General features: G+C 36.7%; 1 protein-coding gene across 1 annotated transcript in view; it reads left to right on the forward strand.

Moving 5' to 3' along the window:
• TENM2 (teneurin transmembrane protein 2) overlaps positions 1–21,987 on the forward strand; it is a 618,654-nt gene that overhangs the window by 133,157 nt on the left and 463,510 nt on the right. Inside the window, 1 exon segment of the mRNA XM_017726535.1 lies at positions 789–1,079. Coding sequence (XP_017582024.1) covers positions 854–1,079 — 226 coding nt within the window. The 5' untranslated portion in view covers positions 789–853.

A 21,987-nucleotide genomic window follows, 5' to 3' on the forward strand; every position in this document is an offset into this window, starting at 1 on the left:
TGTCCTAATTAAGCACACTGTAAGAAACTCTCTTTCTGGTCCAGTGAACAAGAAGAGATTTAGACAGTTTTCAAGAGCTCCAAGTGCTGAGTTGCATAAACTGGCCATCTTGAGGGGTTGTGAAGAAGCTCATTCAGTCACGTTCTGGGGTGCACAAGAGCAGCCAATCCCCAGAGTGTGCTCAGGCACCCATAGCCATGCAGGAATGTCAGGGTTGGGTGGGACCTCTGGAGACACCTGGTCCACCTTCAGAGCAGAGCCTTGGATTATGTTAACCTTGCTGCTGCTTATAAACACGTTGTTAAAGGATAATGTACAGCTTTGTAATGCATTAATGCTGAATAGGAATAATCTCCTCTATGGAGCTCTCTTGCATGCTTCAGTCTTAATTGCAAGCCCTCCTGCAGGAAGAATGAAAATAATTAAAGCTGGTTTGAGTCTACTTTCCTTCTGTTGCATAACAGAGACAAATATAATTCTGTCAGTTCTGTGTTGTTACCAGAGTTCATTCAGAAATCAAAAGATGACAGTGTTTTTGTTTTATCATTATTTTTTAAACTCTTTGTACAATAATTTAGATAGAATGCAATTATCTTACTGCATTCAATTTTTTTCTCCCCACTGATTCAGGTCAATTATTTCAATTTCTAGAGGATGCATCATGTGGGTCTTCCCTTTCTTCTCAATCTGTGCCACATTGTTCTTCAAGGACAAGTCAGGGGAAGTAGAATAAAACAAAATGTAGTGGCAGCATTGCTTACTGTTTTGTTATCCTTTCGTGGTTTTAGGTGCCAGTGACTGACCCCAAATAGAAGAGTGGCTTTTCTGGAACCACTGTTCCTGGCTCAGAATAATGGATATAAAGGACAGACGGCACCGCTCTCTGACCAGGGGCCGCTGTGGGAAGGAGTGTCGCTACACGAGTTCCTCGCTGGACAGCGAGGACTGCAGAGTGCCCACTCAGAAATCCTACAGCTCCAGTGAGACACTGAAGGCATATGATCATGACACCAGGATGCACTACGGAAATCGAGTGTCTGACCTGGTGCACAGGGAGTCAGATGAGTTTCCAAGACAAGGTATGTTTAAAGTCAGAACTGGTTTCTTTTATGGTAATCCTCGGTAGACAGTCTCTGTTCCTTGTTAAAGCATCTCAGTGTTACAAGGAGTTTTAATGAAAGAACTGTAGGAGAATGGATATTATCTTACCATTATTTCCACTGCTTTGTGCTAAATAAGAAAGTTCTTTCTTTTCTCAGAGTTCAGGTACTTTTGAAATTCACAATTTGTAAATGAGGCAAACCGAGATTCACTGATCAAAATGTCTGATAGACACAAGTGCCATGACCCTTAACCAGAGTGTGTCTTTTGCACAAATCTTGGGGTTAGCCAATGTGCTAACTTGGTATTCTGTTTCCTAGGTTAATTTTGGGAATGAGAATGGCATTTTCACCTAAATGTGACTCTCTTTAACACAGTATCTGTACTGAAAAAAACAACTAAAACACTGTTACGGTAAAAACCCCCTATAGCCAACATACACTCATTATTCATCACGGGCCTTGGAATTCCTTTTCTGTTCTTAAATGCTGTGGAATTGAACTGTGGGACTGGGAGTGCTGGTTCCTTTTACTTCATTTTGTCACTGCTTACCCATATTGCTTACCCTTGACCTTATAAAAACTGAAAGGAGGAAACCCATCTGATTTCTTTTGTAATTGGCTGTAATACATTATCGCAGCATTGAGGCCTAGAACTAATATTTGAAATAACCTGCCTTTGTAAACTGGTAAGCAAGAGGAGTAAGCAATCTCTTTTTTTATAAAATGGTTCTTGCTAGGTCCAATGGATTAATGAATTAAAAATGTAAGTGTTTTTAGTTGAAAAACCTGTAAATGTCCACTATACACACATAGGTTTATTTTCATTCAGGTATGTGCTTGTCTCAATAAATTGTAAGCCTCTCTGCTGAAACCATTAGTGAACATTGCTTCATAGGAGCTGTGTTTAATCATCTGGTTTACTTGTCCAAATAGCCAGATTAAATTGGCATTCAATCAACAATTAGATAAAGGCATTTGAATTAAAAGCCTTGGTTTAGTGTCAGTTGAGAATCAGGTATGGTTCATACCAGGTAAGATACAGGCAGGCTTGAGGGATAAATGTATAGGTTTTGTGCCCCTCTCAATGGAAGGTAAATCTGGTACATAATTTAAATGCAGAAACTCTACTGGTTTGTGTATGTGCTTCTTGACAGCGTGTGATAGTTCTCTGCTACACATTTCTAATGTTGTAACTCAGGGAATGGGAAGTTATCTCACTTGTGGAAATCATTCAATGGAAGGTCATTCCTTATACCTGATACCCTGTCATACATCTTGTTTAAAACATTCTGACAGCAGTCAGTGTCTGTCTTCACCTTTAAATCAAACTGTCTAATAATTAATGTTGATAATTAACCCCTTGTCTAATCCCTCGTTTCTCTGACATTTGTGTGCAGACATGTGGGAGTGTTTGCATTGTGCTTGTCTGTCAAACACCCAGTTCTGTTTTCTGGGGTAATCTCTGTTCTTGGAGGATCTTTCTTTGCTTAGAGGTGTTTACCTGTGATAAAGCATCAAAGTGCACCTCGAACCTCTGAGCTACTGGAGCCAGTTTCACTGCAGTTTGTTCTGCTTTACTGTACAGGAGTCATCTAAATATTACTTTTCCCTATCAGGATGATTGATGCTTCAGCTCAAGTGCCTCATTTTAGTTTGCAGGTCATTATTCAGCATTTCATAATGGTCTTTTTCTCTTGATTACTGATTTGACAACTGTTCATCCTCCCCCTGCTCTTAATGTGTTCTTATCTGCCTTCCTTATGAAGGGGAATGCAAATTGTTGGTAACTGAATTGAAACACTCAGATTTTTTTTTTTTATTGTTATTTTTTCTCCTACTAGTCTGTGGTGTTGTGTCTAAATAAATAGTGTTTATTTTAGAAAGCCAAAGTAATTTTTTTGTTAGATAATGAGCAGCAACTCCTTATTTTCCTGTTTTTAAGTTACGTTTAGAAAGCAATTTTTTTAGAAAATAAGTTGGTATGATGATTCTTTGCATTTGAAAGCTGGATATTTTTCTGACTGAACAGTTTTACCGACATGAAATTTGAGATAATGTGACAAGTAGATCCAGATTAAGATTTGGTAGCTGTTCTCACTTTCTATATTAACATTAGATGGATAAAAATGTGATTCATATAGTAGGAAGCTCTGTTTGTTACATCTCATGCATGCAGTTTCCAGCTGCAGACATCTAGTAATTTATACACTTAAATTTATTCTAACTTTGACTGGGTGTTAGGATGGGATTCAATTCTGTAGGAAATAAACATGCTTAAAATAAATAGTCTTTAGAGGCTTTTTGTTCTTCTATTAATAAAAAGCTTGACTTTTTTTTTAAGGAATTGTAGATCTTTTCCTCAGTATTTTGTCTCTTCTATTAGAAAAGCTAAATACTTTTGACTTACTGCAAAGTATTTGGTTTTACCATGGCACTGCAACTGCTCACACAGTTGTTTTGAGCTGCTCCTGGTGGCACATTTCTGGGTTTGGAAATCTGTTAAGACAAAGTTGCACTCATTCTGTTTTTGCTTATCAAGCTTTATCAGTGAAATACTAATTAAAAAAAAACTATATTCAGAGCTCAGAAGTCTGAAACAGTTCTTGCTGTGTTGCTTTCTTATTTTCCTTAGAGGGGTGAAGGTTGTTCAGACTTAAAACAAGGTTTTAACTGTTCACAGTGACTGATAGGCTGCTACTTAGAGGCTCCAGCCACTCTTACAGGTGCTTGGGCTGACCAGACTTTCTCTCACTGCTCATATTTCCAATAATACCAAGATGAGATCTTTGATCATCCTGTCATCAAACCTGAGTCATCCTCAACTCTTCGGTTAAAATTAATGTATCCCTTCCAAATTCAACTGAGTTTTGGAAATTACAGTTCTAATACTTCTTTCCAGAACCTGTGACCTTTTGAAAATGAAATGTTTTGATACATAGATTTGGATTAAAGACATTAAATAAGACTTTTTCTTGTATTCTGTCTGGAGTGAGAGCACATTCTTAGTTTTCCTTTGTCGTGCAAGGTTTTTGAGTGGCATTCTGCAATCTGTTGATTTTCGTTATAGCTGTACGGTTACATAATCAAAGGAAATTGGAGAAGCTTAAGGAGGAAGCCCTTAGCATGGAATCAGATGTAGGGTAGCTTGTGTGAGAAAAGGCCTCAAGGCAACTTTCCTGTTATAGCCAGGACATATACTCACTTCTCTTGAATCAAGGCTTACTTTGGTTTTAATGGTGACCTAAGAGAAACTCCATCCCAGTGTAAAATATTTATTAGGGTGAGACAACTGCCTTCTATTTCTCCTATCTAGAAAGCACAGTCTTATTGAGAAATAAAAAAATTATAATTTGTGTACCTTATTTAATAAAGATGCTGAATAAAACTTCCTTCCCTTACCCTCTCCCTCCCCAAGTCATAAAAGATGATAAGGTTCTTATTGTTAAGTGATTTAAAAACATGAAAGCACTTTTCATCTGTGCTCTCATCTGTGGTGAAGTTGTTAATAATGGAGCAATGTAGCAGCATTACTAGACTAGCAAATAAATAAAAGTACAAACCTTTACAGCAGTCTTCTGTAAGTATGCTTTTAGGAAAGGAAAAGGTAAGAAAGTTGAACCCATACCTAACATTCCTCCTCTGATTTATACTCTAATATCGGTCAAGTGCCCTTTTGAGCTGTAATAGCAAGATGATCTGATAAACAGAAATTAAACCAAAACTTTGTGTATATTAGGTCTGAGTCACAATAAAAACCAGAAGGAAGTCTCTTTAGAAGTGGATTTTCAGGGAAACATCATGGGATTGACTTTCAATCTTTTGGGTACTTCTATTTAAATATGCATAAATTGTTTTCTCTTGGTATTCTGTGGATTTTGTTATTTTTTGGGGTTGGTTTGTAATGTTTGGGGGCGTGTGTTGTTTTGATTTTTTTTTTTTTTTTTTCTTTTGAGCAACAAGCCTCTTGGTTTGCAAATGCTAGCTTAAATCAGTTGTGATAATCTCTTCCTTCTCACTTCCCTTTCATTCCCCTTCCATCCAATTTTTTGCCATTTTAGCACTTTATATCTTCATCCATTGTGACTTTGCTGGGCGTGGTTGGGTGCTCAGACCATCTGGACTGACCATTGAGTCAGAGTGTCTGACAGAGACTTGCTGAACAAAGGTTCATCTTCATCTCTTCCCACCTGCTGGACCAGTTAGGAAGCCGTGATGCTGACAGAGGACTCCAGTAATAATTAATAACAACAGTGCTGGCAAACACAGCACTATTCTAATATTAATATGTATCTGTAGAATAAACAACAGCTAGACATAATATGTGAATTCTCTGTACACACAGTTTCTCTCAGGGAATAACTTTTTATTCTTGGCAGTTTCTCTCAACTGATCATTATTAAAAATCAGCATTTATTTACAGTTCAAATTAGAGACTCAGAATGAAGGGATTTCTGATGCTAATATATAAGTATATATAGATTTATGGTCCTTTTAGTTCCTTTTTTGCTCCTTTATTTAGCTTTCAAAAAGAACTTCTATTTTTACTGCTTGTCTGCTGGACTCCTCATTAGTTGATGATTAAGTTAAACTAGGTTCTTTTTCTTTTAACCATTTTCAAAGTTACATGCACATTATGTAAACTACGTATAAAAGGATAATGTCTAAAAAGTAGGTGTTATCAACATGTAGTAAGCACAGACTGAATAAAAGAAAATTTATAAAACCTCAGGTCTACTCTAAAATAGGCTTAGTAACCATTTTCATGCAAATACCTTTTCAGAAGAACTTCAAAATTAATACAAATTATGCTTTCTATACTTCATAGTTTCAAATTTCTATCAAGCAAAAAGATCCCGTGCTTCAACTAAAGTCCTGTTTGCTCGTCTTGTAGTGCTGGGGCCTGACTGAGTGTTGAACAAAACCTTTTTTTTGTGTATTTTTCTCCCCTCATCCCTTTACTCTGCTATGTAATAGAATTCTAAGACTTTGGATCCTGAAAATGATAATTTTTGATCCTATAAACCCTTCTCCATTTTCTCATACACACATGTGCACACACTCTTCTAAGAAGTTTGTAATATTTACACACATCTGTGGATGCTCTTTCTCATATTAAAATCTACTGTAAAGGGAAATAATGTACTCCATGGAGATGACATAATAATTTTATTTTTAAAAAAAGGTATTTAAAATGAAAATAATTCTTGGTTAATTCTAATAATGAAAACGGCTAACATTGAGCAAATTGTGTAAATTTTTTCCACAGTCTACGTCTTCTTTTCTTCAAAAGGATCTGCAGTTCAACGGATATTTTTTAGGATCTGGTTTCCAGCAAGAAGTGTTTGGAAGGGAGACTGATTAGTTGTAAGTGCTCTCAAACTGGAAGATACTTAGATGCTTTTCTAATCCATCTATTAACACTGAAATGTCGGATTTAAAAAGCTTTTACATTTGATCTGGATTTGAATTGGGCATCTCTGTCCCTGCATCCAAGGCATGATCTAGAAAATTATTCTTTAGATGTAGTCCTGAATTTCCATTAGTGAATATCATTTTGTTTCTGTGAACTTGGGAGCCCCTCTAAAGCTTGTTTTTTGGGAAAGAGACATTAGGCCATTTTCCTTCTCCTCCTCTTTTCTCATAATACAGGAAGAAAGAACTATTTAAATAAAACGGAGTTCAGCAAATATTTAACTGACAACAGCATTTATTTTGGATTATACATTGTTGAACTCTCCAGTGCCACATGTTTTTAAGGTCTGCATCTTCAGAAAAAATAAGGAAAGGATTAGATACTTGTATTTTAGTGGAGTGTGGGGAAGATGGGTTAAGCACCAGAGGGTATTCACTGCTCCAATGCACAAGTCAGTTTTCAGTTCAAATGCCTTGGGGACAGGTTTAAGGTGTGTTTTTGTTTACTCTGTAATTGTCTTTTGTGCTTTATTTTTTTCCCCCCATGTTCTTTTGAAATGTCTTACTACTATGGACTAAATTTTAGACTCAGTGGACAGCTGGTTGATCTGTGGTGATGATTGCTGTGTTTATACTTGCTCTGTCCTCCCTGTTTGTTCTCCTAATACCTTCAATGGATTTTGTGATTTTTAGAAGCTTTTAAAATACTATAGCTGGACCCAAATGCACACACTTCACACAGTAAGAACAACATATGGAAACTTTCAAACAAACAAAAACACCACCCAAAACTCATTGTCTTCCTTCGAGAACCACAGGGGTTTTGGAATTGAGTCAAAGTGCTGATGACCAATTCATTTAAAGCCTTAAGTCAGTAGAAAAACAAAATTATAAGGAAGTATAATTGGGTAAGCAGGGCCCAGCATTTGTTCTTTTTGTTTTATATTATTTGTCTCCGGATTCAGAGTTCCAGGTCAGAGGATCTACCAGTTTTGGCCTTCTATGGAGTTGCTCATTAACTTTCATCAGATTATTTCTGCATTGATCCCAGTAATCTGTCCTTGAATTAAGCATATTCTGAAGTTCTGGAAACATCAATAGACAGAAAATCTATGATTTCCACTGATTGGCAGTGACTGTGAGAATTCAGCCTCCATGTTAAAAGCAGATGCCAGCTTCTCTCTGGGTTTTGGAAACTGGCTTCGGTTTCTAGCCATTAGGTCTGGTGATGCCCTTTTCTGTGTTCTTGAAACACCCATGATACCCAGTGTTTTTCTGTACAGATTTAATTAGATGCTGCAGTTAAGTCTGTTCTGTGAACTGTCAATCTAAGTAGAGCTCTTCAAGCATCTGCCTGTATAATGTCATCTTCTGTCATGAATTTTGACTTAGTGGTTGTTTCTAAGCCCTTTCCTACCTTTTAGTTTATCTCTAATGGAAACAAAATATGCCACAGCAATACCCTGTATGCCCCAGTGATGTGGATAAAGACAGGTTGAAGAGACAGTGACTTGTATGAACACTATTTCATGTTTTTACATCCAACTTCAAATTAGCTTTTGCTGGTAGCAGTCAGTTCCTGTTGAGGTGCTGATTGATCCTTTAAGGTTCTGAAATGGTTTCAGAGTCCAGATAGCTTATTAGACAAAATAGCATGCAGATATCTTTATATATTGCCTTTTTTTTTTTTTTTCCATATGAGTGCTTAGCTGGAAGTGACTTACAGTGAGTGCAAAAGTACATGTCTGTGAATGTAGACCATATTGGAAACAGAGATTTACTGTCCCGAAGTGTAATGCTTACTCAGCCATCTGATGAGATTTGAGCACTAAACAGTTTGAGAGGGATGCATAAAGCTGTTTTATTACAAGATGCTGTTATGAATTGTAGCAGCTTTCCTTATGCTATGCTGCTGTTGCCAAACAAGTTGCATGAATGTAAGCAGTTTTATTTGTGATTACTTGCTTACATTTCCTTAGAATAGTTGCGTTATAGCTGTTTGTGATTTCTGCTCCTCCACTGGTGGCAATCCCTACCTCCTGTTTAATTCAGAATGAAAAGATACCTTTTTAAAACTGTTTGGAGAAAAGCCTCTCTGAGGAACGCTACTGCTAATGTGTGAGGTGGAGTGGGGCTCAGATGTTTGTGTGTGTGGTAGAATCTAGTTAAAAAGGATGCAGAAAGCTCAAAAAACCAGTTGGCTGTTTCTTCATAATTCAGTGAAAAGTAAAGAGATTTCATTTTAGCTGAATTTAAGCCAGTCCAGAAATTAGAGAAATAAATCACTCACGTAAAGAAATGTTTTGGGAAATACAGTACTTAAGACCTATACTGTTTTCTGAACTTTAGTCAAAACCTGGATGTTACAACTGAATTTAACACTTGAAACTGTTCTTGACAGAGCAGAGAAGGCAGTTCCCATTGTCTTGCTTATGAGCAGCTACAGTTGCTTTTGATGATACTGCTGAGCTCTGTTTTCCTGATGACAGTCAAGTGTGTTCCTTATGACAATCACTACTTTAACAAAGATACTTGTTTGAAGTAGATTGCAAGAGAAGAACAGTTTGATCATCAATGCTGAAATGTCTCTTCAGTGTAGTTTGTCCAGTGTAATTCTGAATGTCAAGTCTTGGTCTTCTGTTGATTGCTACGGAAGATTCTTCCTCTTAAAAAAAAAATTGCTTGGAAGATCTTCCCAATATCTATCTGTTTTATTCTTAGCATTGCTCTTTCTATCCAAGTTCTGAGCCCAGGTATGCCTTGCCAATCCTAGTATTGTTAGACATCCTTTAGGTATGTGTCCATCACTCTCATATTCCTCCTTTCCTTATCACCTCATTTATCCACTCTTAAGTTTGGAATCTTGGTAGTTGCTGTTTGCTGTGTTTCTTCTCTTGGCATGTTATTCCAATATATTCATATGTCACCTAAACCTCATGGAAATTTTCCTGTACAACGGGTTGACACTGAGCACTGCAGCTGAGGGGTTTTGGTTTGGCAGTTCCACCAGCACTTGTAGAATAGAAAGAAATGTCTAACGTTGAGGCAATTTGAACAGCTAGTTCAACTGTATTTTTTCCACTATTCCACATGAAAAACATAAAATAGCAGGTGGTCAGTTTTTACCTAGAAGTGAGCAAGTTGTCTGCTGTCTGTGGAAACAAGTTGAAATTTTGATTATGAAACTGATATGCATAATCATATTTGATTATATGAAATGGTAAAGGCTCACTTGCAGGATGAGTCAGTTCAGTATAACTTTGTCTTCTCAAATACATTAATCAACTCAATTTGTTTAAATATTGAAGTAAAAATTATCAGTATTTTAGGTTTTGCTACTTAAGCCAGAAGCAATGTTAGTCAGATAATTTAAAAAAAAAAAAAAAAGACCATCATGTAGGACAAATTGCATAAATGTTATTTCTTCAAGCAAATGGCCACTCTGTGGTAGCTGGTCTAGAACTGTATACCCGCTTTTTAAAATTACTTCCAGTAGAGTACTGTGTTTTAAGGATGGCAGTTTAATATGGCATATGAAATATTATAAATATAATATTAATATGTCACGTTATGTAGTTAGAGTACCAAAAAAACTTTTTATTGATGGTAGTCAATTTGATTTCATAGCAATATCTGATTTTCTTTTGAAGTTTTTTGGTCCCTAAGATAGGCATTTGAATGATATTGAAGAAAAGCTAAAATGGTACTTAGTCTCTGTGGGGGAAGTATTACCTTTGACTAAAATTATTCACAATGTGCTAAAAGTTTACCACACAAAAAGTGATTATGTGGACTTCATTCTTGCTTAGGTAATCTTACCAAAGAGAGAGGCAGAAAGAGTAGTATTAGTCACATAGTTTCTCTTTTTGGTGGGTTGGGTTTTAGTTTCTACTGTGTCTGCTAAACTTGCTGCAAATATATTTTGACAGTAATATTAAAGTCATTACAGCAAATAAAATTTTGTGTATGACTAGGCAACTAAGTGTGTGTGCTCCTATTAAGTTAGTTTCTAAATTCTTACAAAAATAAAACTCATAAGGCATTATTACCAGTATGTGCTTCAAGAACTGAATTTATAAAGTAGATGGTTAATAATATGAGGAATGATATATCACAGCTGTAATGCCATGTCTTCCAAAGTTAATGAATACTTACAATTTTTATAATGAAAAATTAAAATAAGGTTAAAGTGGTTTATAAGACTGCCTACAGATCCAGCAGAAGTCTAATTAGACGAAAGAACATTAAATTTGAGGGACTTGGAAATATATATTACCTGGTATTATATATGGACTAAAATCCTGCACTTGTATTTAGGATTGTTCAAATGTGGACGATTCAACCAGAACACAGCACAGAAAAATGAAATGGTATTTGCTCTCTGAAATCACTGTGTACACAACAGATTGTGGGTTTAGATGTCTTCAGCACTTCAGTTATGTGAGTCTCTCTTATTGACTCAGTGCAACAATCTCTCATCTGTGTTTGCCTGTTTCTTTACCATTTCTGAAGTAAAATGAGCCTTTGTGCTTGTTTTTCCTACTAACAAAGCGTAATGAAGCTTTCGTTACTGTGCCGTGGCGGCTCTGGGGCAGCTGCCCCAAAGCCACGCAAATGAGGTGCTGGTTTAAGGTCTGTTTGAAAGAGGCCACTGCCTGCAGCTGGTTGGTTTTGAGAGATGGTACCACACAGGTGAGGCTCAGCTGCATTTTTAGAATTCACCCTCAAAGAAAACTTTGAACTTCCATGGTGGTGTTTGGCTTCAGAGCACAAGAAGCTGCTGTGACATGTTCCGTGTTCCTGTCTTGGGGCAGGGGTGGGAAGTGTGAGGCACTGCTGGAAGAGGGGAAACTGCCTTCTCTTCCCACAGGTGTTTGCCCAGGCGGGAGCTGGGAAGACTGACAACATAGAAACTGAGATGAGCATTGTGATACTGCACTTCCCTGAACTTGTTTTTCCGTTTTGTGTAATGCAGAATGACTGTAATTGAGAGTGTATTTGGAATAACCTGCCTTTGTGGTTATCAAATATGTCAGCTTTGCTTTTCACGTTTGTTTGTCAGGTTTGTAACTCTTATAAGCTGTTATTGCACGACAGACTCCTCCATCTTAATTTCAGTCTCTTAAATTCATCTTCTTCCTTCATTTTTTTGACAGCATAACAATGTTACACCTTGATCCCAGTGTATCTATCCCACAGGGGGTTTGCTGTGTGGTGTTTTTTGTGGCCATCACTATACTAGCAGAACAGTTCTTGTTAACAAAATTCCTCTGAAATATTGTTTTAGAGTGGATTTTTTGTTGATCTCTTTTCTCATTACATCTACAACTTGCAAAAGCATAGCGGAATAGAATGTATCTCGTTTTTCTCCAGCATCTCTCTTACTCCTGAGGATTTCAGTATCCAGTTTAAGGAACTGTATACGAAAAACTGTTTCAGAAGTGTGGCAACTTATTCACTTAACCATACAGATGTGATGTTTATATAACAGAGACTTTGGCATTTCAAAACCTGATGATGATCTGTAGAATAAGATGGCAAAGGAAGAACTTGGAATAAACAGAATGACGTGAGAGAATAAAGAAACCTGAAGTTGAGGTGATTTTTACAGTTGTAATATTGTGTTGTAAGATATAAAAATATTGATTAAGAGTACTGATTCAGTTATTTAATCTAAAGTATCCATTTGCTCAACTGTGGAGTAGTGAAGAATAGAGATTTAATTTAGATTCAATTTTTTTCCTGAAAATTATGATTTTTTGTATCATATGGTTTTGAATTAGAATTTAATTAAAATTTAATTTAAATTTAATTTAAATTATTTTAATTACCCCACCATCATGGTTTTTTGTATCCTTATTGTTTATAGTTGGAGCGGGTGAAGTTGAGAATCCTTTTCATAGAATGGTTTGGATTGGAGGGGACATTAAAACCATCTCCTTCCAAGCCCCCTGCCACCAGACCAGGTTGCTCATACTCCATCCAACCTGGCCTCAGAAATTTCCATGGAAGGGAACCACAGCTTCCCTGGGCAACCTTTCTATTTAGAAGAAGAGGGAGTGACCATCCAGATAATAGAGAAAATACAGTTCTTAGTGTATTTGCCAGGCATGGGAAAGACTTGTTTACTTGTGTTTGCACCAGGGATGTACAAACCAATAAATGGCTCAAACTGATGGAGATTTACCTTAGATCCTCTTCAGGTGGTGGAAATAACGTGCTGCAAGAGAGGAGTTACGCTCGCATATCAAAAAATGCTGCTGCAGAGATGCAGAGTAAATTTCCACAAACGATTGAATAAATTAAGCCCCTGGACATGTTTATGGTACTGTTTTCAAAACAGAAATTAAAATCCATGTCTCTGGAGGTCGTATGACTACTTAGCAGGGAAACAGACTCAATGTTCTTGGTAGCGTCAGTGAATACCAAATATGCTTTTTAAAAAATAAGATGTATTGTACCTCATATGTTTACTACATTTAGCAGTATAATTTGCTTAATGCTCTGCAATATTCCTGAAAAAAAAAAGCCAAATTGTTTGGCTTGAATTCATCTTGTTCATATGTAATAAGATGACTAAAGTAAGTACTTCATTTATTTTTTGCTCTTGTAAGGGAATGTCTTACAGAGATGATGCATCTCAGAGGCCTTTATCACTTCATCTTTCAAGACAGAGAGTGAAGTTGTGCTAAATCTCTGCACAAACTTTACTTCCTACAGCCTTTTTACTGAAAGGTGTTTTTCTGTAGTCAGCAGCTCCAAGAACTGAGTTCTGTGGTTTGGTCCTGCACTTGGTCTTTGGCAGACACAAACCTCCCCATGAAAGAACCAAAAGAAAACTTTTAGCAGGGTGAGCAGCTAAAGGAAGAAGTAGACCCTGTTGCATGAGAGGGCACACTGTGATTTCTTATCATTTAACTTCCTCCTGTTCCACTTATAAGCATTTTTCTACAGACTATCTTAAATTCCTTATGACTCCAGGTTGTAAATTAACATACGGCATAATCTGAAATGCAGATGAGGGGAGAGAGGGCACTTGTGGAAAGTGGCTTCTTGTCTTACTGTCAAGGAGACTGTTATGCTTGAAGTTTTATATTTCTGCTGAAATCCATAGATATTTTTGGATATGCAGGTGGTAGAGTGTGTCTGTCAAATTTTCTATTTTTTTTTTTCTTTCAATGAATTCTTTGCAAGAATCTTGGCAAAATATTTTGAATGCATTTGTGGGGTTTTTTCCTTTTTTCCTTCTATATTCGCTGTTCAATTACACCTTTTTTTGGATTTTCTTATCTCAGTGGTCCTTTCTTAAAGACTTCCAAGATGTGTAGAAGGATACTGGTAAATAAAGACTTGTAAAATCACAGAAAAAAAAAATAAATCTAGTGAATTTAGTAGAAGTGACAGTATCTTCTGTGTTGAAAAGGCAGAGTAAATTTTGAGATGTAAGGATTGACGTGGAAGAGAGTTACCAAGATAAAGAGAAGATGAACAAGGCTGGTCAGGAATAGTGCTGAAAGAGGCTAAAGAAAAAAAGATGTCATTGTGGGCTTTTCGGTGCCAGCTCTGGGCAGAAGCAGCAAGAAGAGAGAGCATTACTAGAACTTTAGGAATGAGCTCTTATCTAAATCAATATTATACTGAGATACAAAAAAAAAGTATACCGGGGTACCTGAGTTTATTGGAGGCAGAGTCAGTGTGCGGTGCTTCGTTCATTGCTCAGACTGTGCTGAGCACACCAGGCAGTGTTTGCACAGCCCTGGATGGATTTGGAATTGTGCTTGTGGCGTCATCTTTCCCCACCTAAATTTTCCTTTTTCCCCACAGTCTGTATTTGTCATGTGTGTGACTGAACTCTGAGAGACTGGAGCTTGAAGTGCTATGCTGATGCAGGGCCCCCTGCCTATTTTAATTCTTTTTCCTTCTAATAATTAACCCTTGATTATACATATATACCAGCCATGGTACATCTGAGTTCTCAGTAAAAAGCTGTCACTTTATTTTTTAGCATTTTCATTATGACATCGTTAATGCTTGATTACAATGATTTTGGGTGTGTTTGGCCACCACTACTTCCCATGGATTTGAATTCTCACTTTACAGTTTTCTGATGTTGGGGCTGTGTTAAAGCAAATGTCATTTTCCTAATGGGAAGTGAAATTTCATGTCAGGAGGACATGCATGTGCTGAGCTTGGCTTTATTTCTTCCATAAGAACGTAATATTTTATTCTTCTAGATAGTGTCATATATATACATACCATAGTTTTATGTATATAATTGCATTTTCTATTTATTTTATATAGACATCATTCTTACCTGCAGAAAGCAACTGTTATTGTATTTTCTGACAATGAGCATTTACTTACTGAGAAAATAATTTTTACTTTCAGAGCTTTTCGATTAGAAAGGAAGAAAAGCAAACTGATTATTATGAACTATAAAATTCTTCAGTACTGAATACCAGTAGATAATCCAGGGCACTTTAAGATGCAGTTCTTTTTTCATCTATTTAACAGGCCTCTAAATGATAATGAACTTGTCTTGATGTGCATGTTAATTTGTGGTGAAAGCTGGTAAATGAGAAGTTACCCGAGATTTAAAGTCTAAGAAAAACAACTTGAAATGCCTCTGCTTCATCCTTTATGTAGCTAAAAATGTTATAAAATGGAAGAAGACAGAGGTGAAATGCTTAAGAGTGAAAAATGTCTCGATTTTAAGTAATTAATAGGTTTTTTTCCCAAAGAGAACAAAAGCTAAGATTATATGTGTCATTCTGATGTACCAAATCCTATTGAAATAATTGAGATGTTTGGGTTTTGTTATTTTTTTGTCTTACTCTAACTCACATATTATGCCAGTGGGATAAATTATGTTGGTTCATTCCCATTTTACAGACAAAGTGCATGAGAAAAAAGATTAAGTGAGTTGCTCAGGGGCATGAATAACATTGTGAGCTGAAAAAAGCAAAAAAATCTTTGCACTTAGATTAGTAATCCATTTTTATTTGTATTAGCTAATATTTCCACTGTTGTTTTTTTCCTTCCCTTTCTGTTGTCTGTGTAGCATGTATTCTTAACTAATCAGAAATTATTTTACGAGCTTCTCTGATTAGTGAAACTTCGAGCCATCAATCACAAGGGAGAGTTCCACTTCAGTTAATTCCATGTGTCTTGTCTCCATCTAATTTTCTGGTATTTCTGGAAAATACATATTGCCTTTATCCATCACAAAAACGTAATAATAATTTAGAAAAATAAAGATTAGAGTGCCTTATTTGTTGCTACAAAATAGAATTAAAAAATATGAAGGTGAAGTCAAAGACATGCTTTTCCTGGGTTTTATTAACACAGGAATTACCCCTGTTCAAGCAGTTTGACAGCTTTATTAATATAATTTATTTAATAAAGATGTCTGAAACTGCTGGATTGGGGAGAACAAAAGACAGTCAAAGAAATAGGGAAGGTAGGCATCAAGAGAGACAATAGTGAAGGCTCAATGAGGGCTCTCAAACCTTAGATATGAGATGTGAAATAAATGGGAGAAGGGAAAAAGAGGAAATACGACCTGAATTTGCAAAAATTTTTGAGTGAGTCATCTAACTTTGACTTACACGTGTGAATAACATCTCAGAAGTCAGTGATAACCATGTCTTTCATTGTGAATCCAAGTTTATTATCTCCCTAGGGTGACTCCTAGAAAAATGTCAATAGTACTTGACTGAGCATGTTTGGAGACTTTGCTTTTTTGGCTAAACCCAGGATTCACTATGGAGGATCTTTTCCAGAGACAGAATTCTTTATTGATTCTCTGAGTGTTACTCTGAAAATTGACCACAGTCTTCATGACAGTGGCACTCTCTTACTTGTGGGTGTCCTGTGGTGCCAGGAGATCTAATAATAAATCAGTTTTCCATTAGGAAAAGACCAGAGGTGAAGTGCAGCCCCTGAGAAGCACATGGATCTCCTTGCTTCATGAGGAAAGAAAAGAGGCCGTGTTTACCATGGCATGGATATGGCCCCCTTCACACTGGGAAGGTCTGGCACAAGATTTTCACCCACTCTTGGTCTGTCTCAGAGGAATTTTTGTCATAATAGTCAATGAGTTCCTTCATGGTTGAAGTGCACAAGAAAAAATATGTTTGGAGTGTGCTGTTGTGGTCACTTGATTCTTTCTAATACTGTTATTGATAGCAATTTAGATTGCTTGTACCAGTATAATTTGCAGTTCAATGAGCAACTTTTGTAGTGTTCAGCAAAAAAATGAAGTAGCTGAGTCTTCTAGATGGGCTTATTCAGATTATACTATCCTTCTAAACACTGTAAAAAAAAAAAAACCTGAAACAAGATGATTTTCTGGTTTTCTGAAATTCAGGGTACATCTCCCTGTCAAAAAGAAACATTCCTTTTAGAAGCTTATGGAGCCAACCTTGATTTAAAACATGAAGTTTGAGTTTGTTTTTGTCCTTCTTTGGTCAATAATCCTTCTCTCTTCTGGTCTGTTACATGGAGGGTAATGGTAGGAATCTCTTCTCTGTGTGGTACTTCAGTATATTCACAAAGCATGACATAGCTAAAATATGGGCTAAATATGCATGTATGGATTATATGTGTGGTGGCCAGTCTGATCTGTCTGTGGGGAGGAGTTTCCTTGTCCATCCATTTATATTGAGAAAGCAAGAAAATATGAGTTATCCTCAGGTAACTTTTCAGCATTTGATAAAGTCTTTAGAATTCATGGAACTTTAGAAAAAATGCATGCAAGAAGTATTTTAAAATCCAGGTAATTTGAAATGTTCATGGTTAAACAAAAACACCCCATTCATACGTAATCCAATTAATTTAAAAAAACGTTCATAGAAGTTGAAACATTTTACATGGAGACAGTGCTTGTAATTATCAGTGCCACCAAGAAAATTAAAGTATAGGTGTATCTAAATGAAGACAGTGAGGAGAAAAAAAAAAAATCATAGGAGTTTAAAATAGTAGTTAAACTGCATTAATTCACTTTGTGGACACTCTTATTCACTATTTTGGTGACCTTACTTCAGTTTCATTAGTTCATTTTTGGTAGTCATTACATCAAAGTAAAGCTATTACATTTCTAAAAATCAGTGTTTGTATAGGTATACTTAGTAGTTTAATCTTTACTTTTTAACTTTTTGGGGTTTGTGCACTTAAACTCTAGCCCAGATACATTCATACAGATAATCAAGTTTATAAAGATCCTGGTTGTCAAACGTTCCAAGGCAGCAATTCCATGCACACGTCCCAACAGAAGTCAGGCTCCCATTCCCCTGTAACAGTTGTGGCTGCGACTGTTTGGCTACAGAACTGGTCTGGTGTCACAGGGTGGGGGCCAAATATTTGTTTGGGTGCTTGCAAATAATAATGAAATACGTTCTGAGTAACTAAATGTCCAATAAGTAATCACTTTAATGGCACTGCTCTATGAAGGGGATATGTTCTGACACATTTTATGTGACTTTTGATGATGATTTTTTTTTTTTATTCAGAACATATATTACAAAACTGAAATCTAAGTCAGAGTTCTTTGTCATGCCCATTATATTGTAATTTACCATTAATTTCTCTTTTAGCCTGAAAAAAAAAAGCTTGTTACTCTCAGTTTGGAGGTGCCATTAACAAATTCAGGTCCAAGGGTCACTGCCTCTTTTCAATTCCTGTACATGAAGAAGAAGGAGTCAAAGCACATCTGATCCAGTCCTACATAAGTTAGGACTTGTGTGTAAAACAGTTGTAGGTTCACAGCAGCCATTAGCTTGCTCTTCCCTAGCCAGGAAACTTTGTCCCAGAGAAGGTCAGGCTGTCGTAGGAGGGTGCAGAAGTCAACTTTATAGTTTAATACTGACCTCCCTCTCTTTTCTGTCTTGAACCATCCCCTTCATGATATGTGGTATCATATAAGTGGTATGTTGTGGCTCATTTTTTATGTTTCTGCTGAACTGGACCAAGAGACTGGAATTATGTAGCTGCTTTTTTTTCCAGCGTTTCTTCTGCTGGAATTGTGTTTTCCTTGTGTTTACAGTTTTTTGATGCACAGGGCAAGGGCCGTTTCAGTCCAGGTGAATGTGATGTAGCTGTTCACAAAGTGACTGTTTCTGCACCATGCTGCCTTTAAAATGGATGTTCGGAATTTAGCTGAAATGTGACCTTTGAGTAATGGTTAATCTGAGTAAAAATTAATCTAATGGATATTTTTTCATACCAGGGCTTCTTTTAATTCTAAAGCAGGAGGGAAGGTTTGCACAGTGCTTGGTAAGTTTCCTCCCCCACTTGAAAGGATTGCAGGTTAAATGGGAAGGGAGCCAACTCCTGGTTTCATGTCGTTGCAATTTCAACTGGACTGTTCCTGTCAGGTTATAGCAGATATTGTCATACGTAAATGGATTCAAATCAAATAGAAATTACTTTAGATTTTTTTTTTATATGGGTGTAATTCACAAAGCTGAGTCCCTATAAAATCCTATTAAATTCTGAAGTCTTTTTTTTCACATGTACTGATACATAGAGCATTACAAGCCTTCATTTTTTTTTTGTAATGGGAAAATGTTTGGGGAGATAAAACCATAAGCTGTAACTGATCAAATGCTGGCAGATGAGGATTTTGTTTCCTAGTTGATTCACCTCCCTGTCCTTTTTTTAGGCTTGAGAAATCACTTAGAGGTGGCTTGAGAGTAGAATATGGCTCACTGATAGGGAGGATTTTGTGGAATTTATGGTGAGAAACTGAAAATGTGCTTCAACAAGTGAGAAAAAACAAGGGGAGTAAGGAGAGGAGACTGAGGTGTGGGAGCAGATGTGTTTTTACTTGGGTCCATCCAACCGTTAATAAGCTCAGATTTGAGTCCTACTGGACTTTAATTAATAGCCCTCTGCTGGGAAACATAGACTCACTAAACCAGTGGTTAGGAATTCCAAAGAAAAAGAGCTAATCTGACAAGTATTATCTCTACAGGCATACAGAGAAATAAATGCTTTGTTGTAAGAAATACACTCTAACTGATCTGTGACTTTCCTTGCTAAAGCAACAGCCTAGGGAGGTTATTTTTGACTCTCAAAATGAGTGCTGTACTATTATTGCTGCTCTCTGTGCTGCAGCTCACAAGGCTTGTTTCCTAATGTAATTTTACCTATAGAAGAAATTGAGTAAGCTGTTCTTGAAGTTAGCTTCATGGAATGAAACAGATATGATCTGGGATTTCGTAGTGTTACCAGGGTTTACCTATAGTAGGAAAAAAATCAGAATACTTGGTAATTTCATCTTGATGAAATCTCTACCACTGAATCTTGACTAGTAAACACATAATACTCTATTTTTGTAACTGAAGATGGTGTTCTGCCTGCCTGGCTTTACAACTCAAGTAAGGCAGGACTCTGGGTAGGCTATATTGACTATAACTGTATCATGCACATGAGATGAAGGAAATTCACCCCTATATGCTTATTCTTTTACAACACCTTTAAAATTCTTTTAAGAGGAGAAAAGATTGAATTTATTCGATTAAGAAATTGCGTAGTGTATTTTCTCTTTGTGCTTTCTTTTTGCAGAATATTTTCCCCGTGCTTTTTCATATTTAGAACATGTCTGAGTTGGAAATGGAAGCCTAAAGGTTTTTCTGACAAATTGCTGAGGTCTATTAATTTGTATGGTTCGTTTGTGCTCTCCATAGTCAAGCAGAATTTGCTGGTGCATACTTTGATTGTGTCGGAAATGCAGTTCTATTTTAAAGTGATATCTAGTCCCTGTAATATTTTTTTCTATCAGTGTCAATGTATTTGGAAGACTGAGTCCCTGTAAGGTTGAAAAGAGTCACTTCAGGAAATAAAAATGAATTGTATGTGAGGAGTTTGTGAAGAGAAGCTTCAGTGGCTGGTGAAGGCTCTTACAGGAGTACTGAGGGGAGGAGAGGAGCTGTTTAATGCCAGCTCTTCCTGTAGCCTGTCAATTTATTCATGCAGTGGACCTTGCAAGCCCAATCCACAGATGCTATTTTCTGCTCCTTACTGAATAAAACTCAGTGCTGGGTCCTGAGTGTAAAGATTAATTAGTCAGTGAGTGTTAAAGGTCTGTTAAAGCCATTATGGTGTGTGTCCACAGAGACAAATAGGGGCTATAAAACACTGTGTTCGAAACCTAATTTTACATGTGTATTTTTCATTAATAATAATGATGGTAGTAATAATTATGGTCTTTTCATTCTGAAAGCTCTCCAAGGACTAAATGCATAGTGCAGTGCATACCTTGTAGGAAGGATCATGCTTTCCATCACTGAAATGCAGGCTGTCAGAAGGCAGCCTTCGAGTGATGTGGAGCTCAGGCTGTTGTTGGCCATTGCTCAGCTGTGCAGTGCAGCTCCTCCAAAGAAGCTTCTTGTGTCCAAAACTAATTGTTTCCTGAGCTGAGGGGCTAAAATGTGTATGTCACTGTTGAAAATGGCAATCAAAGAAATGTGTACAGTTATCTGTATTCTACTTTTTTTTTTTGTTTGTTTGACTTCACAAACATATCCTTCCATTTGGTTGCCAGCTTTCAAATAAGCTTGGACTTACAACACTGTTGAATGCTTGACTTTTTATCAGAAATTTTTAGCTAAGATAATAATTTTTAGCAATTGGCATAAATGGGAAGAATTTTTTTGTAAATATAAACATATGCATGAATTGAAAATACTCTTGCTCATTTCTCAGGACTAAGCTGCAACTGAAAATGGACATCAGCATTACCAGCACCTTCAAAAGTGAAATGTTCCCCTTTGCATATTTTGCAGAGCTCTGTGGGGTTTAGTGGCATTTTTTGTGTATATTTTTGGTTTTTGGAAAACCGGTGAAGCTTAAGGGAACTGAGATGAGTGAACTATCCGATAAACACTTAAAACTGTTCCAGCATGCAAATCTAGAATTGATTATAATACTTGTAAGAGTATTCCTTCTTTTCTTAGAATGAGACTTAAGCAGGGAAGGAAGCCGCTATAGATGTTCCCAAAATTTGGGTTTGTTTACCCCATTATGTCCAGCTATGGGGTAATTGTTTGATTAACACAACCCTAATTTACAAAACTGACTATATATATTCTCTATCTGGTTACAAATGAAGAAAATTGTCAACATGATTGGAAGGGAACTTCCTGTTCTAGTTTGGACACTTGCTTTGTACAGTGTTTTCATCACAGTGCCATACTTGGATCAGAAGATGCCAAGATATATTAGATCTGAAATACAGAAGAAAAAAAGATGGTGTTTTTCATGTAAAAGCAATGGACTGTCAGGTCAGATTCCCATTGTTTTTGTCAGAATGCTTTCCAGACTCCTTGTTACGCACTGACATCTTAGAAAATCTAAAATATTTGCTGTTTCCGTCCAGCAGTGGAGGGAAGAACTTGCATTCATCAGTGTGTGCAAAAGTGTTCTGGGGTTTCTTCCTCTCTTTGAGGTTGTCTAACTCCTGCAGTGTTTA

The sequence above is a fragment of the Corvus brachyrhynchos genome, unplaced genomic scaffold, assembly GCF_000691975.1.
Source record: "Corvus brachyrhynchos isolate BGI_N302 unplaced genomic scaffold, ASM69197v1 scaffold262, whole genome shotgun sequence".
NCBI lineage: Eukaryota > Metazoa > Chordata > Aves > Passeriformes > Corvidae > Corvus > Corvus brachyrhynchos.